General features: G+C 48.2%; 1 protein-coding gene across 1 annotated transcript in view; it reads left to right on the forward strand.

Moving 5' to 3' along the window:
- LOC147729422 (uncharacterized) overlaps positions 1-27,930 on the forward strand; it is a 285,971-nt gene that overhangs the window by 179,291 nt on the left and 78,750 nt on the right. Inside the window, 2 exon segments of the mRNA XM_086959845.1 lie at positions 5,119-5,457; positions 9,546-9,740. Coding sequence (XP_086815971.1) covers positions 5,119-5,457; positions 9,546-9,740 — 534 coding nt within the window.

Genomic DNA, 27,930 nt, shown 5'->3' on the forward strand with positions numbered 1-27,930 from the left:
TTGCAATTCACCGAATGGAACCACTGCGCCCCTCGCCCACATGTCCCCCACTGTGGAAAGACCAATCAGGTCCCATTTATCAAACCCAGATAGACTCGATAGCCTACCCAATGGCAGGATTCTAGCAATGGAGTAACTCACGTAATTTTGCCCTTCCAGCCACGAGCAACGTGCTCCACGTGGCCACGAGCCAGAGTGAGACAGTGGGGGAGGTAGGGGTCAAGATGGGTAGGTGTTTGGGCCCCCCATGCAACGCTCTCATATAATTGCTGACCGCCATATTGAACCTATCCATTCTGTATGCTGGGTCCATAATGGGACGGTGGGCCCAGTGGTTGAGGACCACCAATTGTGAGTCCCAGTAATATATTTTGATTGCTGGGAGAGCAATACCCCATCGTACCAGCTATGCTTAAGTTTTGTAAGGGCGATTTAGGAAGTGCCACCATTCTATAACAATGAACGGACCTCGGAATAAATTATCTGAAAATATTGTGACGAGACGGGGTGGGGTGTGTTCAGTAGGACATATAGGAAACAGGGAAATGCCATCATTTTGAAGAGGGCGGCTCTACCCAGTATCGTAAGGGGCAGTGTCTTCCAATGCTGTACGTCAGCCCGGAGGTGATGAAGGAGAGGGAGGAGGTTTCTCCTGTGAAAGACATCTGCGTCTCTCGTAGCATAAATGCCCAGGTAGCGAAAGCCGTCCATGACTGATGAGTGGGATTCCCACTAAGGACATAGATCAAGGACTTGTCCCAGTTGATGGTGTAGCCCGAATATTTCCAACAGAGAGTAAGAATATGGAGCACCGGATGAAGTGAAGATAGGGTTTGGCTAGATATAAAAGGATGTCATCGGCATAGAGGTAGATCCTGTCCGACTAATCCGGGCCCAATTCAGTCCACGAATAGAGGGGTCACCCCTGATCCATAATGGTAAGGGCTCCAATGCCAGAGCGAATAATAGTGGTGGCAGGGGGCAACCCTGTCTTGTACCCTTCCCCATCTCAAAAATTGCCGATCTGCCACCATTAACCGAAACTCGGGCCAAGGGTTTAGCGTATAATAGACGCACCCAGGACAGAAAATGTGGGCCAAGGCCATACCTTTCTAGAGAAGCAACTAAAAAGGGCCACTCCAACATGTCAAACGCCATTTTAGTGTCCAAGGACACAATTACTGTGTCTTCTTGTATGGTGGAGGCTCTGCCCAGTACTTCGAAGAGACGACGGAGATAGAGTGCCGTGTTTTTTGTCGGATTAAAGCCGGATCGAGGGGTGTATTAACTTATGGAGATAGGGCGATAAGCAAAGTGCCAGAAGTTTGGCTAGGATCTTGACCTCTGGGTCGAGGAGAGAGATCGGTCGATACAAACCGCACTGGTACGGGGGTTTCCCTTTTTTGTGTATGACCACAATGTTGGCCAATCTCTGTGTCTGGGGCAAAATCCCACGTTCTGTACTTTCATCATACATTCGCACCAGGTATGGAGCCAGTACTGATGAGACTGCTTTGTAAAGTTTGATCGGAAGGCCACTAGGACCCATGGCCTTCCCAGAGAGTAATGCACCAATCGCCTTAGATACCTCCTCAGGATCTAGTGCTGTGTCAAGGACTGTGACGTCTTGAGGGTCTAACCTTGGTAGGGGAAGGGTGGAAAGCAGGTTGGCCGCGTCTTCCTGCGTAGAAGTGAACGTTGGGACATAGAGGCACTCAAAATGGTCAGCGAAAATCTCAGCAATTTCATCTCAGTCGCTTCGTCTCTCACCACTAGAGGTGGCAATCTCAGCCACCCACCTGTTGGCCAACTCACATCTATCTAGCCATGCCAACAATTTACTGGCCTTATCTCCTATTTCATTCACCCGATATTGAGTACGGCGATAGTGCCCTTGAGTCGCCTCCCTGGCTATATCATGATATTCCTTTTGTTTCACTGCAAGTCTGTGAGAAGTGTCCGGGGATGCGGAATCGACTAGGTCACGTTCAAGGTTGGCCATCTCTAGTTCTTTAACCCTCTAACCATTTGTATTTCTCCTTCCGATGGCCCGCAACTGCCACCACCCACCACCCCACACCCCTGAATCACCATCTTATATGCCTCCCACAATGTCACATCTGAGTCGACGGAGCCCTCATTTTCTGAAAAATAATCCGACGTGGCCTGCACCAGTTAATATCGTATCTCCGGGATTCAAAGATACCATGGATTGAGGACCATCTCACGATGAAAGCGGGAAGGAGCACCACCGTAATGAGCCAGGGTAGGTGAGTGGTCGGATATGCTCCCGTGCAAAAAGTTGATATCGCTAAACAGAGAGAGCTGTGAGGCTTGACAGAAGAGATATTCATTATGTGGCACACTCCCATGAGCCCCGGAAAGAAAGGTGAATTGCCAATCTGAGGGGTGATGTGTTCTCCACACGTCCACCAGTCCCAGGGATAGTAGAAAGTCAGACATAAATTTCCCCTGTGGCTCAGCAGGTCTCCAGCTAGAGCAGCATTGCAGTCTCCACCTAATATGATGTCCTCCTCTGGTAAGTTCAATATGTGAGGGCCCAGATCCACCAGGGTGGAGGAATGGAGTCCGGGGGTATGTATAATGAGGTCATGTTAAGAGAGCGACCCTCCCCCCCCCTCCAGATACTGTAACAAACCGTCCAGCGGGGTCACGTGTGATTGATTTAACCTGAAAGGGAAGGGAGGAGCGTGCAAGAATGCCCACCCCTCTGGATCCCCACGTGTGCAAGTAGTTTATAGCCCTATCGATTTAATGTGCTGTACGCGGTGTCAGGGATATGCGTTTCTTAAAGAAGTACGAGGTCAGGGGTGCAGCGTTTCATATATTGCAAGACTAACCCTTTTTTTATCCGGTTACCTAATCCGTTCACATTCCAAGAAATCATTTTGAGTCGGCCCAAGGAGGTGGAAGCTGTAGGAGTGTCACTCATTAGGGCCAGAGAACAAGAGCCCTACCTCCCACAGGGTCCAGGAAATGACAATGCTCAATGGGAAGCCTACCAGGAGTAGACAAGTTAGGTTGTCATGCGTGCTAGTAACAACCGTACATGTGCAAATGGTCATAATAGAGTGATTGCTAAAAAGATAAAACAAAAATTGAAAAAAAAACCTTAAGAAAACACCCTGGAACCTGCCCCACCCTGCCTTCCTGCAACATTGACTCAGTGCTTGCATCCCCATAACAAGAACCAAATTGAGGGGAACGCTACACAACTTAACCCAAGTTTCGACCCTCTTGCCCCCGAGAACCATCACAGTTGCCCAAAATGAGACCTAAAGGATCTCACAGCCCCAAATCGAAAGCATGATCCTCCAATCACTACGGGCGACATGTCCCCACACCCATGTCACCCAAAAAAAAGGGAGAGGGAAGAAACAAAAATCTAAAAAAATGACCTCGGTTAAACAGACAATTGTCCTGGAACGTTCGTTAGTAGGAGACAACGTATGTGTGGACCAAAGTTTGGCTATTAAATAATTCCCTTCCACCAGAGCCAAGTAGCGTGGTCAGGAGTACCAGAGTTAATATCGTAGTAAGTCACTAAATATGAAGTGAGGACTCAAGTTTGTGTTACCTCTGCCAATACCTGTATCGTGGTTACAAAAAAGGGTAAACCCAGAGTCACTGGGACCTGGGTACTAAATGGTATGCAAGAGAAGGGTTCCAGTGCATGAATCCAGGGAAGAAACAGATTCAATCTGCTATTTCGCTTTGCGGAAGCAGAGGACGGCCCGGGACCAGGGTTCAATTCCCGACGCGGCAGGGTCGTGGACCAGGGTCAGCGGACTCGATAATTCTCGCCTCGGTGCCTACTCTAACCAGGGATCACACTCGGCAACTCTGGGCATTAGCTTGCCTTAGCTTACCTTATCTCCACATTGGCCCCCCACATACGCCGGGGATGCCTGGTTTCACCTTGGAGATACCCAGCAGGGACCATCTCACAGGGAAAGCCAGGACGGGTTCCCCAGCGGTCTACAGCGCTGAGATACCCCATGGCGGGGTGATACATGCGCCTTACAAGACACCATTACATTACATTACATTACATTACATTTACATTTACATTACATTACATTACATTACATTACACATTACATTCACTGCTTCTTCCCTGGAATAATTCCGGGTCTTTTGAAATAACCAACTTGATCGTTTGAGATCCTTGCGTCCTATGAAGAAGGATCCCTTTGGACTGTGAGAGTTATCCCTTTCCCGCTGCTACACTTATGGTGCCCCCCGTCCCTCACACACTACACTAGTCCTGATGAAGAACCCATCAGAAAGGTTAAAGACACCTACGGACAAGGGGTCAAAACATCGACTTCAGAATACCTGCCAAACAACCTTTCAACAGTGATTTCATAACTGTGATTTTACATGTGTTGTATGGCATTATGTCTTTAATGTTTAGACGTTGTCTATTTGGTATATAAACATCTGTATACCTGAACTGTTTGTGATTTACTGTCACTAGCTTTCAGCTACCCTACCCATCACTAACTACCTTGCACTTCCCCTCCCCGTCTTGGCATCGCCTATGTGAGTTATTAATGATGTAATGTTGTCTTCCTGGAGGAGGAGCCGCGCCGGTGACCAAGATGGCCGCTTGAACATCGGCTCCGCCGGCCGCCACATCCTGACCGACTATCCGGTACACTATCCTGAACCCCGTCCCTACCATCGGGTTGGGGACCATCACCTGAGTCGCTAGGTGAAATTTTGGCTTGATTGGCTGCTTTGGCGCCCGAATATCGTCGCCGGAAGAATTGGGGCCTGTGATCCCCGGGACCAGGACCCCAGGTGTGAAGCCACCCGGGGTGGAGTGTGACAACATCGGCCTCCGAGACAGGAAGTGGCCGGTCGGATCTTACTTTGTCGTACCCGGGCGGCAGCTACAGTGTCCTTGGTCTCTCTACCCTATCCTGAGGTCGTCCGTCACAAGACCCGTCTCCACTCGACTGAGGAGTGGTGGGTTTCTCCTGCATTTGCGGTTGAGATGGCGTCACGAGACCCTGACAAGAATCCGCTGAAAATCCCGAAATCGACTCAGCAGGTGCAGTCTAATCGCATAGACAAATATGCCGTTTCTAGGGGTCCCCAGTGGATGCGAAGCGGACTCCGACCGGGGGCCCTGAAGGAGACCCGGTTGGTGAAGATCCCACCATGAAGGAACTAATGGCCGCCATCAAAGGGGTTCAATTCTCCCTGGGGAAGATCGACACGAAATTGGACACAGTCACTATAGAGGTGGGTCTCATCAGGGCTGACCTCACCAAAACTTCTGAGAAGGTTAGGGACCTTGAGGTTAAGACTGGGAGCCTCCTTGAGGATGTCTCGGAACTTCAGAAGGTGGTGTGCGATCTCAAGGTGGCCCGACACCAATTTGATCGGAAACTCGATGAGTACAAAGGTCGGGCGTGCCGCAATACCGTTCGTATCCTGGTGGTTCCGGAGCAATCCGAGGGGGCGACCCCGGATCTTTTTGTCGAGGATCTTATCCTGCAACACCACAAGCCTAAGGGCCTCAGAAAGTTCTTTACTGTGGAGAGGGCACACAGGATCCCATCATTGCCCGTGTCCTGAATTTTCGGGACAGAGACGCTATCCTGCAAACGGCGAGATCCACGAGCCCGTTGGCCTATGAGAACTCTTCACTGTTATTTTTTCCGGACTTCACCCAGCTGGTACAGAGACAGCGGCAAGGATTCCGTGAAGCGGCGTTTACGAGACCGGGACATAAAATATTCTATGATGTATCCGGCTCGTCTGTGGATCAAACATAGTGGAAAGACTTGGCTCTTTGACTCTCCTGAGGTAGCTGCGGACTGGTTGGATCGTATTGAGGGTGCTGAGCCCGGGGCCCAGGCCCGAACAGATGACGATGAACAATGATCTGTTTGAATTGTGTGCCATACAAAGACCGCTACTGGCGCAGAGGGATTGGTGTTGGTTGTCTGTTCTCTTCCCCCCTTTCATTTATTGACTTTATTTCTGTTTTATTGCATAGGGGGGCTCTGGTTGGTTTGGGGTGGTGGTGGGGGCGGGCGACCTGTTGTAAGGTCCTCCTCCGTTTTTCTACGTTTAGATACCTGTAGTTAGTTGGGGGTGACAGGCACACTGCAAGTTGGGGATGTGCATTTGCTACATACAGGGGTGCAGGGTGGGGGGCATGGCAACTGGGTGTTGGGGGGGTTTGAGTGTTGGTTTATTTGTGGTTCAAGACCGGGGTTTGCTGTGGGAGCCTTCGAATCTCCTGTGCTTTCTTGATGTGACGCATGGCTTCCCTTAGACAGGGTCTGGGGTTCTCCATCCTTAGCTGGAATGTGAACGGATTGGGCGATAAGATAAAGCGCACTACAGTGAATCAGTTTATTAGGCGGCATTTGCCGGATGTTGTTCTGTTACAGGAAACTCATCTAATGGGGAAATGTTGTTTGGAACTGCACAGGGGTGGGTACAAGCTTGTTGCACACGTTGGTTTCACTTCTGGCTCCAGGGGGGAGGGCATCCTTGTGAAAAACTCCTTTCCCTTTACGATCCAGTCCACCTGGACTGATAACCGTGGTCGCTATGTGGGTGTGTCAGGCCTTTGGGAGGGCAGAACCGTCACACTTGTATCTATATACGTCCCCCCGGTGTTGCAGGTCGATACGTTTTGTGATTTAGGCCGGATGTTTCACTGGTTAGAGGCGTCTCACTGGTTAGAGGCGGCAAACCCGAGAGCAGAGGACGGCCCGGGACCAGGGTTCGATTCCCGGCGCGGCAGGTTTCTGGACCAGGGTCAGCGGACTCGATAATTCTCTCGCCTCGGTGCCCACTCTGATCAGCGATCACACTCGGCAACTCTGGGCATCAGCTTGCCTCATCTTCACTAACGGCCCCACCAGACCGCCGGGGATGCCTGGTCTCACCCTGGAGATACCCATTAAGGGACCATCTCTCAGGGAAGCCAGGAAGGGTTTCGCAGCGGTCGAAGCGCCTTGGGACTCTCCGGGTAAGTAGTGCGCTATATAAATGCCTATACACATACACACACATACACACATACACACACTCTACCCATGGGTATTATGGTGCTCGGTGGTGACTTTAACGCTGTAATGGATGGTGAACTAGAGAGGGGCCCCTCCCGTGCGTTGCTGCCCTCTCGCAAATGGCTGCCCGATTTTGTCTCCACCTCTGGGTTGGTAGACGGTTGGCGTCTTCGTCATCCGAGTGCTATTGAATACACGCACGCATCGGCTGCGCATCACTCCCTGTCCAGGATTGACTATGTTTTGTTGCCGGCGGCCCAGGCGGCCACTGTCCGTGAGGTAGCTCACTTGGCGCGGGGGTCTCTGACCACTCGCCGATATGGCTTCGACTGTGTGTGGGACAGGGTGATGTTGGTAGGGTTGCCCCTATTAATGCTTGGCGTCAGAGAGACCCTATGGTGCAGAGGGAACTTGTGCGAGTAACGGATAGTTACTTTTGTGAAAAGGAGGGATCGGTCGAGTCGAGGTGCTCCCTCTGGGAGGCGTACAAGACTGTTGTGAGAGGTGAGGTTTTCTCCCTTGTCTCTGGGCAGAGGAAAAGGAGAAGGGCGGAACTAGACAGGGTGGAGGCGGAGCTCTTGGCCCTAGAAACTGCTGTTTCCTCCGGGTGCGACCCGTGGGCGGATCACCGCCTTGGGCTGCTCCGGGATGAATACAAGACTTTAACTCGCGACGGAGCCAGGGCGCAACACGACACCACTCAGAATTTATGAGCACGGCGATTGGGGGTCTCGGCTGGTTCCGGAGCTGCACACTACGGACCCCCAGTTGATTGTTGATGAGTTTGCTCGATATTACGAGGAGGTATATACTGCGACGGGTACCTATACTGAAACCGAAAATGCTGAAATGATACGTGACATACCGATGCCTGCCTTGTCGGATGATGATAGGAAACTATTGGATTCTGCCCTTACGAACGACGAGGTGGCGATGGCCATCAGGGGGGTACATTCTGGTAGGGCTTCTGGCCCTAACGGTCTCCCTATCGAACTGTTTAAACCCCACGCTAACCGATTGGCCCCATACTTGAAAGATATGTACACCGTAAGTCAGGAGCATGGGATGTTGTCCTATGATCAACGGGTTGCCAATATTGTTGTCATTCATAAGGATGCTAAACCTCGGCTGGAGTGCTCTTCGTACCGTCCTATTTCCTTGTTGAATGTGGAGCCCAAGGTACTGGCAAAGTTGCTAGCTACCCGCCTGGTTAAGGTTATTTCCACTTTGATTCATCCAGACCAATCCGGCTTCATGCCTAGACGTAATACTGCACTTAATCTCTGCCGGCTACATGGTGTGTTGGCGAGCGCACCTCACATCCATGAACATACTGTATTGTTGTCTTTAGATGCTACTATGGCATTTGACCGTGTGGAGTGGCCCTATCTTTTTATGGTCTTGGCGAAGCTCGGATTTGGCCCTGTATTTATTGGCTGGGTTCGCCTTCTCTATTCGCCCCCCCCTGTCCCGAGTAGTAGTGAATAATCACAGGTCTTGTGACTTTTCCCTCGGGCGTGGTACTCGTCAGGGTTTCCCCCTCTCGCCTCTTTTATTCGCCTTGGCCCTGGAGCCGTTGGCGGCCTGGGTGCAGTGGGATCGTTCGATCAAGGGGTTGCGTTGGACCCCGGAGTGGGAAGACAAGATCTCGCTTTACGCTGATGATATCCTGTTGTATCTGACCTCCCCTCGGGCCTCACTGATTGTCTTTATGGATGTCCTTGCCATCTTTGGGAGATACTCTGGTTTTTCGATCAACTGGGCGAAGTCGGTCTTGTTTGTTCTGAGTGGAGATCCCCCTAGGGTGCCAGGGAACTGCCCGGTGAAATTGGAGTCGGTTAGCTTTCGCTACCTTGGGATCCAGATTTCTAAGGACCCCAGAGTGCGTTTTCGATTGAATTTGTTGCCTCCTCTGTCCAGACTCCGTGCGGATGTTGCGAGGTGGAAAACGTTGCCGCTTTCCATGCTGGGCCGTGCTGTTCTCTTTAAGATGATGGCTCTCCCGCGGTTCCTGTACGCTCTACAGAACTCCTTTGACCCTTTGCCCCCGTCGTACTTCCGTGAGATTGAGTCTCTGCAGCGTGGCCTTCTGTGGGAGGGGAGGCCACGCATAGCGCTCTCAAAACTGATGCTGCCGTGGTATGATGGTGGCATCGGTTTGCCAAATATCTGGAAGTATTACTGGGCTTCTCAGTTGGCTCCAATTAACCATGCTATTTATGGCTCCCCGGTAGACCCGGGCTACGCAATGGACTGTGGTCAAGTGCCGGGGGAGAGTATACCCGTGTCTTGTACGCGAAGCGTGGCCGTTTTTCATTGAAGGGGCCAACTTTGTGCTCCACGAGAGTGTGCCATGAGGCCAACGGTAATCTCAAATGGGCTGGGTGCTTGACACTAGCTACGCCGTTGTGGAGCTCTAAGATATTGGGGATGCTTTGGAAAACGAAGGGGTTTGATCGCTGAGACTTGATTGGAATATCGCAGATTCGTGCCATATGGGGCAAGGATAGGGTGCTGACGTTTGAGGAGTTGCAGGGCAAGTACCGCTTGAATGATACCGAGCGGTTCCGCTACCTCCAGATCCGCCATGCCTTGAGTGCAGCTATCTCCAGCGACGAGGTGCTGCCGGTGGCCTCCCTGCTGGAAGATCGCCTACTTGATGGCCTCCTGCCTACCAAGGTGATCTCTCTAACATATAGAAAATTAAATAATCACTCTGAGGACCCCTTGGTGCGTTTGCTCGACCAGTGGGCCACTGATGGCCTTGTTCTGGATGATGAGGATTGGAGGGAGGCGGTGGCATCCCCTAAGGAAGTGGCGGTCCCTATGAGGCTCCGTTTGGTTCAACTTAGGATTTTGCATCGCTCTTACATCACGGGCCTGGGACTGCAGAGGATGGGACTGGCTGGGTCTGCTGACTGTCGACGGGGGTGTGGGATGCCGGGGTCATTTATGCATATTCTGTGGGCGTGCGAGAGGGTCCATGATTTCTGGACTCGGATACATTCTAAAATGAGTGAGGTGTGGGTCGTCCGGGTTGATATGGAGGCAAGGAGATGTCTGTTGAATGTGTGGGAGCCCACGGATCTGCCGAGCCATGGCAGGGTTTGGGTGGCTCTCGCTTGTGCAGTCGCCAAACATAATGTAGCACAGCTCTGGGGTGCTGAACAGGCACCCAAGGTCGGAAAATGTATGGAAGATCTCGATTGGTGTATGTTTCGTGAGAAGTCAGTGTATGTCTCCAGTGGGCGGCCTCGTAAATGGGTCAAGATCTGGGGACCCTGGAACACTTATCGAGGCAGCATCTGTGAACCACCGGAGCAGGATCCTGCCAGTGTGGACCCGGAGGACCCTTAGGCCCGTTTATTCTCCTCTAATTTCATACTGTAATGAATGGAAGTCTGTACCTATTTATTGCAACTGTGGTCAACCCATGCACTCCAGTTGTTGTTTATGTATGTCTTTGTTTTTTTTATTTCAAAATAAAAAGATTTTTTAGAAAAAATATATTGTCTTCCTGCAAAGTTATATTTGTACACTTGGACTTCCACCAATGTTATTAACTAACATTGGTTGTAAATCAATCGCTCTTACTCTTCTTTGAAATTGCTGCTAAAGTTTTATAATTTAGGTTTTTCCCTTGTTTATGTAAATATTTCAATGCACTGGGACCCCTCTCTTGCAATACCTGTATTTTAGCAGCTCAGCTGATCTTTCCTCAAGGGCGTTCGGAATTGTGAGTAAGATCCCGGAAAGAGACCTCACGGACCATGGAAGAACGCCACCTCTCCAGCCAGTCCCAGGCCTCCTCAGGGGACTTGAAGAATAGCGACCTACCATCTGCTTGCACACGAAGCTTTGCAGAGAAGAGCATGACATATTTCAAATTGTGCCCCCTAAGAGCACCTTTATTTCCAGGAATGAGCAGCGTTCCTGCTGTACTTTGTAGGTAAAGTCTGGGAAAAGGGTGATGGTGGAGTTCTCGAATTTCAGATTTGGTCCACCCCACGCGGCTTGGAGAATGATATACAGGTCACGAAAATTGAAGATCCGCGCCAGAATGAGAGGTGGTGGAGCGCCTGGTTTCGGAGGGCCTCCAGGCACTCTGTGTGCGCGTTCGATGGAGAAGTATTTAACCTCTTCGCCGCTAATGACAAGGGTAACTCGTCATGGACTTTCCATTGATTTCAATGGAAAATCAATGAAAAGTAAAATATTGCCTTAGCAGCCAAGTGGTTAGAGAGGGACCGGGATTGTAAATGATTTTGGATCAAGTCCTCAGCTAACAGGTCAGTGGCCTGCTCCTCCGCCCGTTCGGGAACTCCAAGGATGCGCATATTGTTTCTCCTTGCGTGCCCTTCATAATCCTCCAGTCGGGCCTTAAGATCGGGTGTCTGGGCCTGCAGTTGCTTGACCACCGAATCCAGCCGTGTTGTGGAGGTCGTGAGTGTGGCCATAGAGCCTTCATTCGCCTTGACCTGTTCCCCCATATTCTTCAGATCGGCGCGGATCACATCAATAGAGACAGTGTCAATTTTAAGTTCCAATGCAGTACGTACTCCCTGGACCGCCTCCATAATGTCTTCCAGGTTTGGGCCCTCATCAGCAGATTGTTACTTCGCCTCTGGACCCTCCTGCCTCCTTTCCGTGTCTTCAGGCTTGGAATGGGCACATTTTGACAATTTGTGCAGGGTGGATGGCTTGGGGCCTCTAGCTGTAGGCATGGCATCTCGTTCCCCCCGACCGGGAGATGTCAGGTCAGAGGAGCGTCGAACGCCAGTCAAACAAGGTAGCAACAGGCAGGGGCAAATTAGTTGGGTCAGTGTCCCTTTGGTGAAAAGCAATGTGTGGCTCAAAATGGCGGCGGCTGTATCCCAGGCAGGCGCAGCCCTGGCACTGAAGGTCGCAGTTCTCACAAGGGGGTAATGGGTCCACAGCCCCCTCAAATAATAGTCAGGGAGGCGGCCGCTCCCGCCTTCACAGAGAAAGCCCCCAGCTCACAGCAGAGTCAAGTCACCAAGTGGAGGGAGGGGGAAAAGGAGGAAAAAGCCTCTCAAACTGTCCTTTGTCACTCATGGGCCCCAGCACTGTTCGTTAGGCCTGGCGTGATGTAAAATGGCGAGGGCCTTTGTCTGCAATTTGTATTTAAGGATCGTTGCGGATCATCGTGAGGCGCCCCTGTCGCGGGCGCGATAAGCAGGGCGCGCGGGCCTTCTCTGTCACTCAACAGCAGATAGTAGAGGTCAGCTACGGCCCTCGAGCCTGGAGGATGTAAGTCAATGTACGTCGAGGTGGCAGCCACCGGCTGCAAGGTTCGTTATCGCCAAGCGCCCCCCTTAGGCCAATCGGCTCCGACCCAGCTAGGAGGTACTCATTTTATCGCATCTGGATGGTGAAAGGCTGAGGGTGCGGCACACTACCTGATGAGATGGTCATGGTAAAAGGTTACATCTAAGAAAATTCAATCTGCCCCCTGCTAAAGGGACATGTGTGTAAGACCTGTCTCCTTGAGTGCGGGGCTTGCTAAATACCTTCCTGCTAGCATAACATTACGGATGCCTTACCAATACCAACCGAAAGTGTGTGTTCCCTGTTAGCTTATCACCCCTGTAAGCTGGCACCTCAGCCTGCCTCCTAGCGCTCTCCAGGGTGAAAGGCTGAGGGGGCGGCACACCATCTGAAGGTATGGCCAAAGTATAAGGTTGCCACTCAGTATTTTCCATATGCCCCCTGCTCAAGGAGAATGAAACAAAGTACTGATTAACAAGCATGCTCCTCTATTGCAGGAAATATAGGGGGTCCCAGTGTGGAACCATTTAGGAACACAGAGAGACACAGTGGGGACTTCAAAAGGTAAAGTAAAGGCAACGGGGATTCAATGTTATACTCTCACAATGAATCAATTAACAATATATGGTTCACAATTTAATGAAATCACACAAAAGGTTCATTAATTTACAAATGACCAAACAGCAGTGCCCCAGGGAGGGAGAGGTATAAATTCAGGGAGGGTGTGTTGGTTCTTGGGAAAATAGGGAGATGGTGCTGGTCAATATGACCTGATTCATACAATAATTGCAGAATGTTTTGGCTTATAAGATCCACCACACTTTATACAGGAATGTTTCAAGACATTACATCACATGCCATCAAAGACACCATTTGGTTCAATTCAACAATATGGTTGGTTTGTAGGCAGAAAGAATGGTTGTCGACGTTTCGACCCCTCTAATTCTAGGTGGCAATGTAACCTTAGGCTGGGGTCTTCATCAAGACAAAGGAGGAAGGGGCAGGCAACCGTGAATGTAAATCACCACAGATCTGAAATTTCATGGTAGGTGTGGGCCAGGAGGCTCCATGCGCGAGAAAAATGAAGATGGAATGAATGTTTAAAGATGTTTAATGAACAACATGGTAACATCAAATAAAGTGCGCTGCCGGGGATTGGTCGGCCACTGCCATAACACACTGCATCCGTTTGTGATGCAATTGTTAAAAGAAAGGGGATTCCACCGGTCACTGTCGGGACTCGCGTTCAGCTAGCTGAGGAAAAGATGGCAGTTAAGTCAGTCGCTTCCTTCTACCGGGGGGGGGGGGGTGTAGGTTCCTGGGGGGGGTGTAGGTTCCTCGCAGGGGGGTGGTTGGTTCATCGGAGGAGGGGTGTAGGTTCCTCGGAGGGGGGGTTGTAGGTTCCTGGGGGGGTGAAGGTTCCTCGGAGGAGTTTGTAGGTTCCAGGGGGGGTGTAGGTTCCTCGGAGTGGGGTGTAGGTTCTTGGGGGGATGGGGGTTGTAGGTTCCTCGGAGGGGGGGTGTAGGTTCCTGGGGGGAAGGGAGTAGGTCCCTGGGGGAGAGGGGGGTGTAGGATCCTGGGGGAGGTGTGTAGGATCCTGGGGGGTGTAGGTTTCGGGGGGGAGTGTAGGTTCCTGGGGGGGTGTAGATTCCTCAGAAGAGGAGGTGTAGGTTCCTCAGAGGGGGTTGGAGGTTCTTGGGGGGGTGTAGGTTCCTCGGAGGGGGGGTGTAGGGTCCTGGGGGGTGTAGGTTCCGTTAGGGGTGTAGGTTCCTCAGTGGAGGGGGTGTAGGCTTTGGGGGTTTAGGTTCCTCGGAGGGGGGGTGTAGGTTCCTGGGGGGTGTGTAGGGTCCTCCGAGGGGGGGGGTGTAGGTTCCTGGGGGGGGTGTAGGTTTCTGGGGGGGAGTGTAGGTTCCTGAGGGGGGGTATAGGTTCCTGGTGGGGGGGTGTAGGTTCCTGGGGGGGGTGTAGGTTCCTGGGGGTGTGTAGGTTCCTGGGGGGTGTAGGTTCCTCAGAGGGAGGGTGTAGGTTCCTGGTGGGGAGGTGTAGGTTCCTCAGAGGGGGGGGGTGTAGGTCCCTGGTGGGGGGAGTAGGTTCCTGGGGGGGGTGTAGGTTCCTCGGAGGGGGTTGTAGGTTTCTGGGGGGGTTTAGGTTCCTCGAGGGGGCTTGTAGGTTCCTGGAGGGCATGTAGGGTCCTCGGAGGGGGGGGTGTAGGTTTCTGGGGGGGAGTGTAGGTTCCTGGGGGGTGTAGGTTCCTGGTAGGGGTTGTAGGTTCCTGTGAATGGTGTAGGTTCCTTTGAGGGGGGTGTAGGTTCCTGGTTGTAGGGTGTAGGTTCCTGTGGGGGGTGTAGGTTCCTGGGGGGTGTAGGTTCCTGGGGTGGGTGTAGGTTCCTTGGAGGGGGTGTAGGTTCCTGGTGGGGGGGGTGTAGGTTCCTGGGGGGAGTGTAGGTCCCTTGGGGGGGGTGTAGGTTCCTGGTGGGGGGGGGGTGTAGGTTCCTGGGGGGGGGTAGGTTCCTGGTGGGGGGGTGTAGGTTCCTGTTGGGGGTGTAGGTTCCTGGTGGGGGGGTTTAGGTTCCTGTGGGGTGGTGTAGGATTCTGGGGGGGGTGTAGGTTCCTGGGGGGGTAGGTTCCTGGCGGGGGGTGTAGGTTCCTGGTGGGGGGGGTTCAGGTTCCTGTGGGGGGGGTGTAGGTTCCTGTGGGGGGGTGTAGGTTCCTGGTTGGGGGGTGTAGGTTCCTGTGGGGGGTATAGGTTCCTGTGGGGGGATGTAGGTTCCTGTGGGGGGTGTAGGTTCCTGGTGGGGGGTGTAGGTTCCTGTGGGGGAGGTGTAGGCTCCTGATAGGGGGTGTAGGTTCCTGGGGGGTGTAGGTTCCTGGTGGGGAGTTGTAGGTTCCTGTGGGGATGTAGGTTCCTGTGGGGCATTGTAGGTTCCTGTGGGGGGGGGTGTAGGTTCCTGTGGGGGTGTGTAGGTTCCTGTGGGGGGTTGTAGGTTCCTGTGGGGGGTGTAGGTTCCTGTGGGGGGGGGGGTGTAGGTTCCTGGGGGGGGTGTAGGTTCCTCAGAGGGGGGGTCAGATCCCTCACTGTTCTGGAATGCAGGTATAGATGGAGTCTCTTGATGTCTCTGTGTTTGCTGTGTGTAGCGGGGGGTGTGTCCTAAAGGGGGCGTGACCCTGCCGCTGGGGGCATGGCTTGCAGAGGGGGCTCTGAAGTTGTGCTGAGATCGGCTCCTTTGACTCTTTGCTTTGTCAACGATCGTAAGTTAGAGGCACAGGCAGAGCCGCACCCCCCCACCCCCGCCAGTGACCTCTGACCCGCGCGGGTCACATGGAGGGGTGAGCCTGGTGCCGAGATCTCACCGAATGCATGTACTCTCTGCCGGTGTACTATCAATAGACCCACCCCATCTGTCTTTACACCCCCGCGTTTCCACGCATGCACATATTAATTGAAGAAGGAGTAATTGAGGAAACAAATGAATCAGAATGGGTGTCTGCGATCGTCGTTTCAAAGAAAAGGAAGTCAGGCGAAATAAGAGTGTGTGTGGACCTCAGGTTGCTTAACAAAAATATACTGATAAATTGCCACCCGCTCCCAAGAATTCAAGAGATCCTGCAGTCAGTCACTGGTTCTATGTATTTCACTCTCATAGACTTGAAAGCTGCATACCACCAGGTTTGTTTGACAGAAGAGTCAAAAAAGTTGACCACATTTGTAACACCATATGGGGCATACAGGTACATAAGGTTACCTTTTGGACTGGCTTCCTCATCTGGCGTATTCCAAAAATTAATGGACATCTTGTTCAGAGAACTGGAAGGAGTAGAGGCCTTCCAGGACGACATACTCATACATTCCAAAACAGAACAGGAACACCTGGAAACTCTGGACAAAGTGTTGAGTACACTAGAGAGTAGAGGGATGGCTGTCTCAAAAGAGAACTGCAAGTTTATGGTAGGCAAAATTGAATATCTGGGTCATGTTTTAACGCCTGATGGCATAACACCCAAGGATGATCTGGTGGAGGCCATAAGGGAAGCTCCTGAACCCAAAGACAAAGAGACCTTAAAATCTTTCCTAGGACTCAGTGAGTATTCTTCCATATTCATCCAGGGGTATGCAGGCAAGATTGAACCCTTGAGGAAATTACTGAGGAAAAACATAAGCTACAAATTAACAAGCGAACCGGAGCAAGCCTTTGCAACCATAAAGCAACTTAAAACCTGGATATTCGACAAGTAATTCCCCTCCCCTCCTCAAGCGCCTTGAGACCCTATGGGTATGTAGCGCGCTATATAAATCAGTTGACTTGACTTGACTTGACTTGACTTGACATCGCTAAAGCGCCTGCACTGAAACTTTATAACCCTGAACTAGAAAACATCATCACAGTGGACGCCAGTGCAAGGGGTATTGGCGCTGTATTCTGCCAAGTTCAAGGCAAAGAGGAGAATACCATAGCGTTCATATCGTGGAGGCTAAGCGTAACTGAGGAGAACTGTAGCACAATTGAACGCGAGACACTCGCATGCGTGTGGGCAGTGCAAAAACTGAAAGACTATCTGTGGGGAAAAATATTCATTATAGTAACAGATCACAAACCACTGGTCTATATGATGGATGGTGAAGGACGAGGAAATGGCAAAGCCAGTTCCCGATTGATAAGACTGCTTTCTAAACGGCAAGAGTACACTTTCAGCGTACGGCATATAAAAGGCGGAAAAAACTGCAGAGCGACTGCTTATCTCGTCTACCTGTGAGCAAACAGCCGGAGTGCACGCTCGATGACACGGAGTGTGTAGTGGCTTGGGCTGATGCCACTTTAATGTGTAGCGAATCCATAACAGAGGAAGAATGGCTGATAAACCAGGGAAAAGACAAAGTAATGGGGAAAGTGATGAGCCATGTAAGGACAAAATGGCCTCCCGTAAGCAATTTGGAAAATGAACTAAAAAGTTACCAACAGGTGGAGAGTGAACTGACCATAGAATGTGGATTTTTGAAAAGAGGTGAGCTTTTCATTCCGCCAGAAGGGCTGAGAAAGAAAATGATACAGCTGGCTCACAAAGGACACCCACGTAGCAGTGCGACAAGGAATATTTTGAGATCACACTACTGGTGGCCAGCAATGGACTCCGAAGTGAAAAAATACATAGACAGTTGTGAACAATGTTTAAAAGCAGATAAACACTGGAAATTGAGAAAGGGAGAGTTACAAATGGTAGAGATTCCTAATGGTCCATGGACTAAAATCGCAATAGACTTTGCAGGGCCATTTAATGCTTTGGAGGATGGGTGTAGACATGTAATTGTGCTGACTGATTACTACTCAAAATGGGTACACTACAAATTTGTAAGTACTGTGACAACACGCATTGTGATAAAATTCTTAAAAGAGGTGTTTGATGTAGAAGGGCAACCTAAAATCATTGTCTCAGACAATGGAACACAGTTGGTGTCCAGGGAAATGGTTGAATTTCTACAGCACGTTGGGATAAAACAAGAGAAAACACCGTTGTATAGTCCCAAGAGTAACGGACAGGTGGAGAGAATGAACAAGTTCATAAAGGAAGGAATTCAATTGGCAGTAGCATCCAAATTAAATGTGAAAGATTTTATTTGTGAAAAAATTAATACATATAACAACACACCAAATGACACGACAGGACATACACCATTTTTCTAAATGAGGGGGTGGAGGTGTAACAGTGTACTTACCCCTAAATTCAACAATTGGTTCAGAGATGAGATCACACAAGATGTGATAAGTGACAATGTGTTCAGGGTCAAAGAGCGTATTGTTGAAAAACAAAGAAGAACAAAAAGATATTCTGACATGTCCAATACGGTGGGACAAAAAGAAATGGGAAAATGTGTATGAAGATCAAAGTCACCCTGACCCCGATGGTAACTCAAGCATGTCCACGGGCAATGGTGGGGGGCATCCCAGAAGTGTAAGGGAGAAATCCAGTGTAGTAACAGACTTTAGTGAGGTTAACCCTGTGGGTCCAAACGAGGTGGGAGAACCCATAAGTAATCACAGTCCCAGAAGCAGCCACTCCTGTGCAAAAACGAGGTCAGGGAGAGAAGTCAGAACGCCCAAACGTTTCGAGGATTTTGTACTTGAATGATACTTCGTTCACATTGTTTCCTTTTGTTGTTTCGTTGGGGAAAAGGGAGATGTTGTGAATATAACATGTATTTACTTTGCTGAAGTATGCTTTCCATGTCCATCATTGCCGCGCCACATAACGTCATCTCTGAATCCTCGGAGATTACTTATGTGACGTCACGAGATTCTATCGGCAGATGCTGTTATCTCTGGCCGTATCGTACCCATATCTGTTGGCTCCATGTGGGCCCTTATAACTAATGTAATAAACCTTTCTACTACTTGGCTTGCGTCATCTTGACCTTCCCCTCAACAGGCATGCAACTGAAAACTGAGCAGAGCGGAGTCAGACAGCGGCTGCACAGCTCTCCGACACAGTCAACTACAGGCAGAGGCACAGGCAGCTCAGAACGAGTGATATATCAATATAATACTGTACTGCTGACTTTCAAAGGGTCTGTTTCCATTAGGACCCGAGTATTACAGGTTCAACTGGTGGCAATGGAATATTTATATAGCTTAGAAATATTCCATTGCCACCAGTTGAAACTGTAATACTCAGGTCCTAATGGAAGCAGCCCCTTTGAGTTAATACTGTGTCGTCCTCCTACAATGCAGTCATTGCTGTGGTGAAAAGGACAAGCTCAGTGTGAACTAGTCCCGATCGTCCATGCAAAGTACATGCGGTAAGCAGCATGTACCCGGCATTGAAGGTGGGCAAGACAGCTGGACAGGCAGATGAGGTACACACTTGGTAGTCACAGCTGCCCGCCAACACTAGCATCAGTGACAAGGTCAAAACTGAAAACGATGAGTCTGGCACTGTCTGTGATACTTACAAACTTGCGCCAGCCGCCCGGCCATCAAACCGGAACATTCCTTGTATGGTCAGTTGATCCTCCGACCAGCTGAGAAGTGTCAAATAAAGAAAGTGTTCCTTACCTGCTCGGCGTGGTCTTCATCCTTCTTTACCACAAATGCATTTATATCGAAGTTTAACCTGTAAATAAAATATCCATTCAACCATTTCCAATGCAAATTCAGGAGTCTAAAGACCTAGAATGCCGAGCAAGAAACGTCAACTAAATTCTGGTGTTGATGGGTCTCAGTAAGGAAGTTAGGGTGACCAACTGGCATGGGTGCAAATTCAGGACAAAGGGTCAAAATTCAGGACAAACATTCAGGACAGGAGGTCAATATTCAGGACAAAACTTCAGTACAAAAGGTACGTTTTGCAGACACAAGGAGGTTGCGTAATAGTATATAAGTAATCACATCTACATCCAAACATATTCATCCATTTGCAAACCTATCCATCATGCATCCTTCCGTCCATCATTTCACTCATGCATCCATCCACCCTTTCACCCTATATATCTGTATACTCATCCATTCACTCTTCCACCCAATCATCCACTCATCCATCCAGCCACTTATCCATTCATCCATCCAGCCATTTACCCTTTCACCCATTCTTTCACTTACTCATCCATCCACCCAATTCATTCATCCTTCCACCCATTCACCATTTCAGTCATCCATCCATCCTCCCTTTCTCTCTCCATTGACCCTTTCACTTTGCCATCCTTCCTTCCATCCATCCACCCATCCTTCTACTCATCCACTCATGAATCCATCCATTGACCCTATCACTCATCCATCATTTCACTCATCCATCCACCCATTCACTCACCCATCATCCACCTTTTAACTCATCTATCCATCCTTTTACCCATACATGTACCCTTCCACCCAAACATCCATCTATTTACCTTTTCTCCCACATCCACCCATTCATTCGCCCATCATCCACTCTTTCACTCATCTATAATCTTTTCACCTATTCATCCACCCTTTTACCTTTTCTCTTATCCATCAACCCATTCACTCACCAATCATCCACCCTTTCACTCATCAATCCATCCTTTCGCTCATTATCCATCTATTCCCCCTTTCATTCATCCATTTCCCCATTCACTAATCCATCCAGCCATCCACCCATCCCTTCACTTACTCACTCGCCCAACTTTTTACATTATTTATGAGCTGAGCCTTTGGCTGCAGAGTTGCAGACAGAAGAGGCTCATCAAGAATTTCACCCTTGTGTTAGTTCATAAAGCAAAGAGTGGGGTGGGGGGGGGAGGATTCACTACACCCGTGCACATAGGAAATCTGAAAAAGTAGAAGTCATGAGTCATGCATGATGCACAGTGCTAGGATGTGAGGTGACTGTGACATGGTGTTGTTTCCAGGGCTTTAAGCAGGATGAAAGGGGAGGTCTCTCAAATGGGGGTGTTTGATGTAGCAAAAAATCTCTGCTTAGCATAGTGTACCGCCCGACTGGTATTTTGCCTCTTCTGACAATGTATCCAGATATATAACACAAGTAACGTTACATCTATAAAAAGCCAGAACTATTGACTTTGTCAATGGTTGTTAGTTGCATAAAATAAAAATGCAGCAACCATGGCTTCGTTGAATATAATATTGAAACTGCACTTTTCTAAAGTGATGAGATTGAAAGAACTCTAGCCCCTTCTTTTCAACTTGTTTCACTAGCTTTTTTTCATGAACTGGATTGGTATCAGCATTGGTGCATTTGCATATTCCTTCCATCTCCCCCAGCCCATGGCAGGAGGAGGCCACCTCATGCAGTAAGTAACACTCCAAACTGGCCAATTGTCATTCTGTATGTGGCAATCAGCCACATAAAGTATGACAATGGGCGGGTGGGGGCTACTTGTGCTCCGAGGAGGAGTGCGAGGAGGCCCCATCAGGGGCTGAGGCTTCATACAGGGAACAGTGCTGTTCCCTGCAATACCCAAAATTACGGACAAAAGGCGTCCGTAAAAAGGATCCTCACGGACAACGGACGTGAGGTCCATATTACAGACGGTCTGTGAAATTTACGGACGGTTGGTCACCCTAAGGGAGGTCTCATGAGTGCAGCTATTAACAGATACTCACGAAGGTAGCTGGGAAAATTAAGTGCGCTGCCACTTTTCGAGTTCAATGAGTTATATTAGCAAACGCGTCACCCCATTTTATTAGTGGTGGAGAAACCCTTTGCGAGTTGTGTGGGCCAGTCTGAGTCATAGAGAGACACTTGATCCAAGTCCCTATACGTCATACATATGGATTTTCATATCAGCCGTCCACCCGCAAAGCCCACCCGGATGCTCACTGCGGCCATGGCAGACATAGAAACTGCAGTTCCAGAGGGTAGGAGGTTCAGGCACCTCTGTTGGGCAGGTTGGTTCCACACATGGGTCTCCTTGTTTTCACTGCACCAAAATTTAGGGTGGAGGGCAGACAGTGACAGGATGCTTACTTGTTTGGTGTCCAAAGCTTAGACAGATGACGTTGTTTGTTCTTGTGAGCCTTGGACTAGCACTGCCACCCCTTGTGTATCTCTCCCACAGATAAACCCTACATCTGCACCATTTTAAGGAGCAGAACATCTAGGACATACAAAGAGCACTCATTGAACACAACCCCAGCTACATGTGCAAAACATGGCTCAAACCTATAGAGGTTGCCAAGCATTTGCCACCTCAACATAACACCCAACTCCTGTTATACTCTTACTGTGTGCTATGTCAGCTGAACAAGCTAGACACAGTTCCTGCCAACATCATGCATTGGGACACGGCTCATGCAGTCGACTAAGCATTTGCCACCTCAACACTACCTCCAGTTAGAGCTACTGTCACACATCGCGGTACAACAACAGTGCTTATGAGACACAGCTAGCACCATCATTCACACAGCAGTGCTCAAAGCCCTGTAGTTGGCTAAGCATTTACCTCCTCAACAGTACACTAATTCAAGTTATATTGACACATCAATTCCGTCACACCAACCTACATATCAACCAGCAGGAAGAAGTGGGAATTGAAACCTATCAGGTCCACAGTGGATGGCAAAAAAACCATAATGGGAAATATGCTTGAAATAGATCTCTAATTGTCTGATGCGCTGCTTCCTTCTCTGCAATATAAATATTAATATAAATATATTTTCAATATATATTTTATTTATATATTTACAATATATATTTTATTTTATTAATATAAATAGTTCAAGTTTAATCTTTATTTCGTTGCATTGCAACATAAAAGATACAATAAAATATAAACAAAACATGATAAAATTCACCACATATAGAACTTACAATTCATTATAGTTGAGCACCCTGTTATAAAATCTACATTTCATCATATTTGGACACACAAGATTACAAATTTATGTTTGACACAGAAAATGAATAAATATGTTAAAATGTTTAAAAATCAGATTAAAAAAACATTAAATTGGTTATAACAACTGGGAATTTGAGAAGACACAAATAGCTAGACACAATTCATGATTTGCAAGATTTCAGGATGACAGTTTTTCCTTATTTAAAATTAAAGGTTTAGTTTCCGTCTGATAAAATAAACGGCCAATAAAAATTTACTGATTCCGAACACAAATACTTGGCTGGTGTCCGTACTTAGGATCCTACCAGCTTCCCTATGGGAGATAGAGCCAATATTACGGCACAAGGGGACTATCCATCTTTTCCTTGCCTTAACGTAGCTAGGGCAGAAAAACAATATATGATAAATATCCTCCCTTTGATTATTGGTGCATGAACTGCAATAGTCATTATCTGTCTTCCCCCATCTTTTCTCTGTTACCTTGGACCTCAATATTCCATATCTGAATTTTATATACAGAGATTTGGCCAGTGGTGGCTCGATTTCATCAAGAAATTGTTCAAAAGATGCCTCATTTTTTACCATAAGGAATTTTTCTGTAAGAGGACCGTGCGTTCTTATATACACGGAATCGTGGCTCACATATGACCAAAAGGACAATTTGACTATTTTCTTAGAAACTGCGGGGCATATTATCAAGGGGGTTTATCTCCGCTTTTTTGGCTTTAAAAGCCAAGAAAGCGGAGATAAAATTATCTCCCTATTACCTACCACTAGTTAGCGACAGCTAGTAGGAGATAGCGACCATCTTGGGCCCCGCTTTGCATGTCAGTGATATTTATCACTAATGACATGCAAAGTGGGCGTGCCAAGATATTAGCGACTGGAAAAAGTCGCTAACATCGCTATCTCCTATTACCAACTTTTGGAGATATTCGCGCTAAGCGAGAATATCTCCAAAAGCTAACACCTGCCCTGAGCAGTTCTTAGCCATGTTATCCAATGGGAGGTGGATAACATGTCTAAGAGCATTAACTCGGTAATGCATGAATATCGCTGACTTTTCAGCGATATTCATGCTTTGCGGCCGTTTTTTATCGCATTTGCGATAAACCTTGGTAATACCAAGGTTTATTTGCGGTAAAAATCGCCGCAGCTCAGCGGTAAATTTTTGTCTCTAACCAAGCAATATGCTTAAACCAAAAAAAATTCCTGTCGCTATCAAGCTCAAGGACTTCTTTCAAGCCGTTTTTGTAGTCAGATAGTTCAATAGTTGTCCATAGTCTAACCCACAACAATACTGGTCTCAATATTGCATGATGATCTGTGTGTTTGATATTTAAATCAAGAAATAAGGGTATCAATGGGGTATTGGTGGGAACTTTTAAAAGACCCCTAATAAATTTGTTCTCGAGTGCTTCAAAGGTTTTCTTGCATACTGGCCCCCAAATTTCCGCCCCATACAGTGAGGCTGATTGGACCTTGTATCTAAAAAGCTCTACTGCTGGGGTGACCGCCTTATTCACACTTTTGTTGTGTCTCTGTAATATTGGAAAACAGTTTTGTTTAAAGACCAGTTTTGATTTCTCTAGTTGTGGGCCCCATCCCATTGAAGAATCTATCAGGACTCCCAGATATGTAAAACTGTGCTCGTAATCTAGTTTTTGACCGCTTAACATTAAATTCCTTTTAAAAGTTTTGTGCGGGTTTAGAGCCATGTATTTTGTTTTTTTTATATTGATTTCTAGTCCTTTTAAGGTGCAGAACTGTTGGAACCTATCTAAAAGGGTCTGTAGGCCGCATGGCGTTTGCGAAATTAAAATTGTGTCATCCGCGAAAAGGAGGGACGCAACACGTTCCCCTCCCAATCGGGGCGAATCATTATCACAATTTTCCATATAGGCTGCAATATCATTTACGTAAAGGGAGAAAAGTGTGGGGGCCAGTACGCATCCCTGGCGCACTCCCCTTTTTATGGGGATTGGGTCTGTGAGTTCCCCATTTGGGCCCCACCTGACCTTGGCATAATTCTCCTGGTGCAAGCCCATCACGAGTTTTAGCAATTCTCCTGGCAGTCCTTGCCTATTCAGAGTTTTCCAAAGTAGATCGCGAGGAATTAGGTCAAATGCTGCTCGTAGGTCTACGAAGGTCACATACAAGTGACCTTTGTGGATAATAACGTATTTCCAGTACAAGCAGCATAGCCTAAGTACCTGGTCAATGGTACCTGTTTTATTCCTAAATCCCGCCTGATATTTGGATAAAACTGACTCGTCCTCCAGCCATGAGTTTATTCGATTTAAAATATGTCTAGCATAGATCTTCTGTGTTATATCTAAAAGGCTAATGGGGCGATAATTGGCTGGGTCGCCACGATCCCCTTTTTTAAAAATAGTAATAATTTCTGCGCCATTCCATGTGTCCGGAATATGGTCGCTAGCCGCAACTATGTTAAATAGGTGGTTCAAGTAGGGTGCCCAAACATCAACGTTATACAGAATGAGATCGCCCGGAATTTTATCTAGTCCAGGCGCCTTCCCTTTCTTTACCGTGGCAATTGCTGTCTCTGTTTCATGTATATCAAACACTACCGGGTGGGTGTTAACTGGTATTGTGACAGTGAGTACGTCTGTTGCAACAACTGGAGTTTTGGCTGCATATAGTGATGTAAAATGTTTGACCCAAGTATCCTCATCTAGGTAGACCTCCCTAGAGCCTTTCTCACGATTGTTTTCCTTAGCTGTTAGTTCCCAAAATTGTCTCTGGTCCTTGTTTTTGGCGGCAGTTAGCATACTGAGCCTTATTTCCTCATCCCAGGAGGATTTCGCTCTTACTATTATTTTGTTGTAAGCCTTCCTTTTATCTCTAATTTCTAATGGACCTTCCCTTTTAACAGCATTAATCAGTGCAGTTTTAGCAAGACAGCATTCCCTGTTATACCAAGGTTTACCTGTAGCTTTTGCATTAGTCGTACCTGCACCTTTTTTGGGTATTATGGTAAGGAGTTCTAATAGTTTGCTGAAGAGGGATTTATGCAATTTAATAAATTCTTTGGGGTCGCAGCTATAGGGACAGTATGAGTTTAGGGTGTCTGCAAAGGTACAGTATATGTTGGCCAATAAATCCTCTTTTTCCAGTACGTTGGCTCATTTAACCGCCCTGCGATTATTACTAAGAACAATGTTATCTTTTATAGATGAGGATGCTGGGCTATGGCCTCCCTCCGTGGCTCCCAGCCCCTTTAACATGCTTTGTTGGAAGCTCGTTTCCAGAGGGAAGTGGTCGCTTTCATATCTCTCTTTGACTTTTAAATCTTCTGTGAAGGGCCACAGGTCTAGGGAGACTATAACATAATCTAGTTTACTTTCATACTCACGTCTCTTAAAAGTAGGGGCTTTCGGGCTGTCAGATGGCATACGTCCGTTACATGCTCTCAGGCCATGTGACGTTAACAACCTTGTGATCTGCAGAGCCAATGCAGTGCCAGCCACCATTCTATATTCATTCAGGACTGGTATTCCATTGGCAGTGTCCTCTTCTTCAAACAGTTGGGCTACATCTGTAATTGGTTCGAAGTTACAGTTCAGATCCCCGCATAAGATAACGCTTGCGTCTATTTTTAATGAATCCATAAGTGACTCTAGCTTCCCTATACATGATGATTCCTTGTGGGAAGACTGGGGGCTGTTATACACATTAAAAAGGTGAATCACCCTATTGTCCGCTGTGGTTACTTCCAGACCAAGAATGTCTGGAGAATCGGTTTTAAGCATTTTTATGCCTATTTTAATGGAAACAAATTGTAAATTGTAAATTGTTGTGTCTTGTAAAGCGCACTGCTACCCGGAGGCCTCGTAGCGCTATAGACCGCTGGGGAACCCGTCCTGGCTTTCCCTGTGAGATAGTCCCTCCTGGGGGTCTCCAAGGTGAAACCAGGCATCCCCGGCGTTTGTGTGGGGCCGTTGTGGAGATGAGGCAAGCTAATGCCCAGAGTTGCCGAGTGTGCTCCCTGGTCGGAGTAGGCACCGATGCGAGAATTATCAGTCCGCTGATCCTGGTCCAAGACCCTGCCGCGTCGGGAATCGAACCCTGGTCCCGGGCCGTTCTCTGCACTCGGGTCTGCCGCCTCTAACCAGTGAGCCACACCTCTCCACATTAGCAGACCTCCAGATGCGCGACCTCTTATGGAAGGCACAGCCTCTATTTGATAAGTTTTATAACCAACCCTATGCATCTGTACTGTGGCCCATGTTTCCTGTAACACACAAATATCAAAAGTGTTCATGTATTCGTTCCAATCGGGATCACATAGTTTCGTGCGCACCCCTGCTATATTCCATGAAACAAGTGTAAGCAAGGGGGGTCCCTCATTTGAACCATGAAGCGCTACAGGTGAGACAACAGACAAACTACTATTAACTTCATCATTGCCTGAAACAACAGCACGTGAGCCCATCATAAGACCACTGGTCCCTTTTTTTTCATTATATCTCACCATACATGAAACATATTCATTCCCCCTAACATCATCTCTACTTTCTTGCCTTATGGCCGGTGTAAGTAATGGAGATCCCTCATTTGTCCCAAGAGACACTGCGGGTGAAACAACAGGCAAACTGCTATTCGCATCGTCACATATTGCAACAGTACGTAACCCTATCTTTAAACAACTGGTTCCTTTTTCTTCGTAAAACCCCGTGGTGCATAGGACATTTTCAATCCCCCTGGCATCCTCTGTGCTCTTTAAGCATCAATCACATTCCTCCATGCCACTAAATGCCTCAAACCTATTTGATAGCTCTAAAGGAGTAAATGGCATCAAATGAGTCATTTTTCCATTTTCTCCTGTATTGCGGCTTGTCGGTATAGTATTCCACCCATGCATCGCAGGAGTTGGAGCTAATTGATGCATGTATACGGGATTCCTGGCAGTCTCCATGTTAAGAAAGTGGTTGGTGAAGTGGGTGTTATTGGTTAAATATTGGGGGGGAAATACTGTAGATCTTGGGTAGAAATAGGTCAAAGGACGTGGTACAATACAGTTATTTTCATTGCCATAGGGCCAATTCAGAATGTATTGAACAGCTTTTCTATCCCTGAAGTTTACAACAACAATATCACCCCCTATATCCTTCGCTCTTCCCCCCCAGCCAAGACAAGCGACGAACATGGACTATTTCACCATTTACCTGGTTAGTTTTGGGTCTATACAATGAGAGCCAGTGCGTTATCTTGTTTTTTAGTTGAAAATAACCTTCCCGTTTACCACTTGCC

The sequence above is a fragment of the Lissotriton vulgaris genome, chromosome 2_2, assembly GCF_964263255.1.
Source record: "Lissotriton vulgaris chromosome 2_2, aLisVul1.2, whole genome shotgun sequence".
NCBI classification, from domain to species: Eukaryota; Metazoa; Chordata; class Amphibia; order Caudata; family Salamandridae; genus Lissotriton; species Lissotriton vulgaris.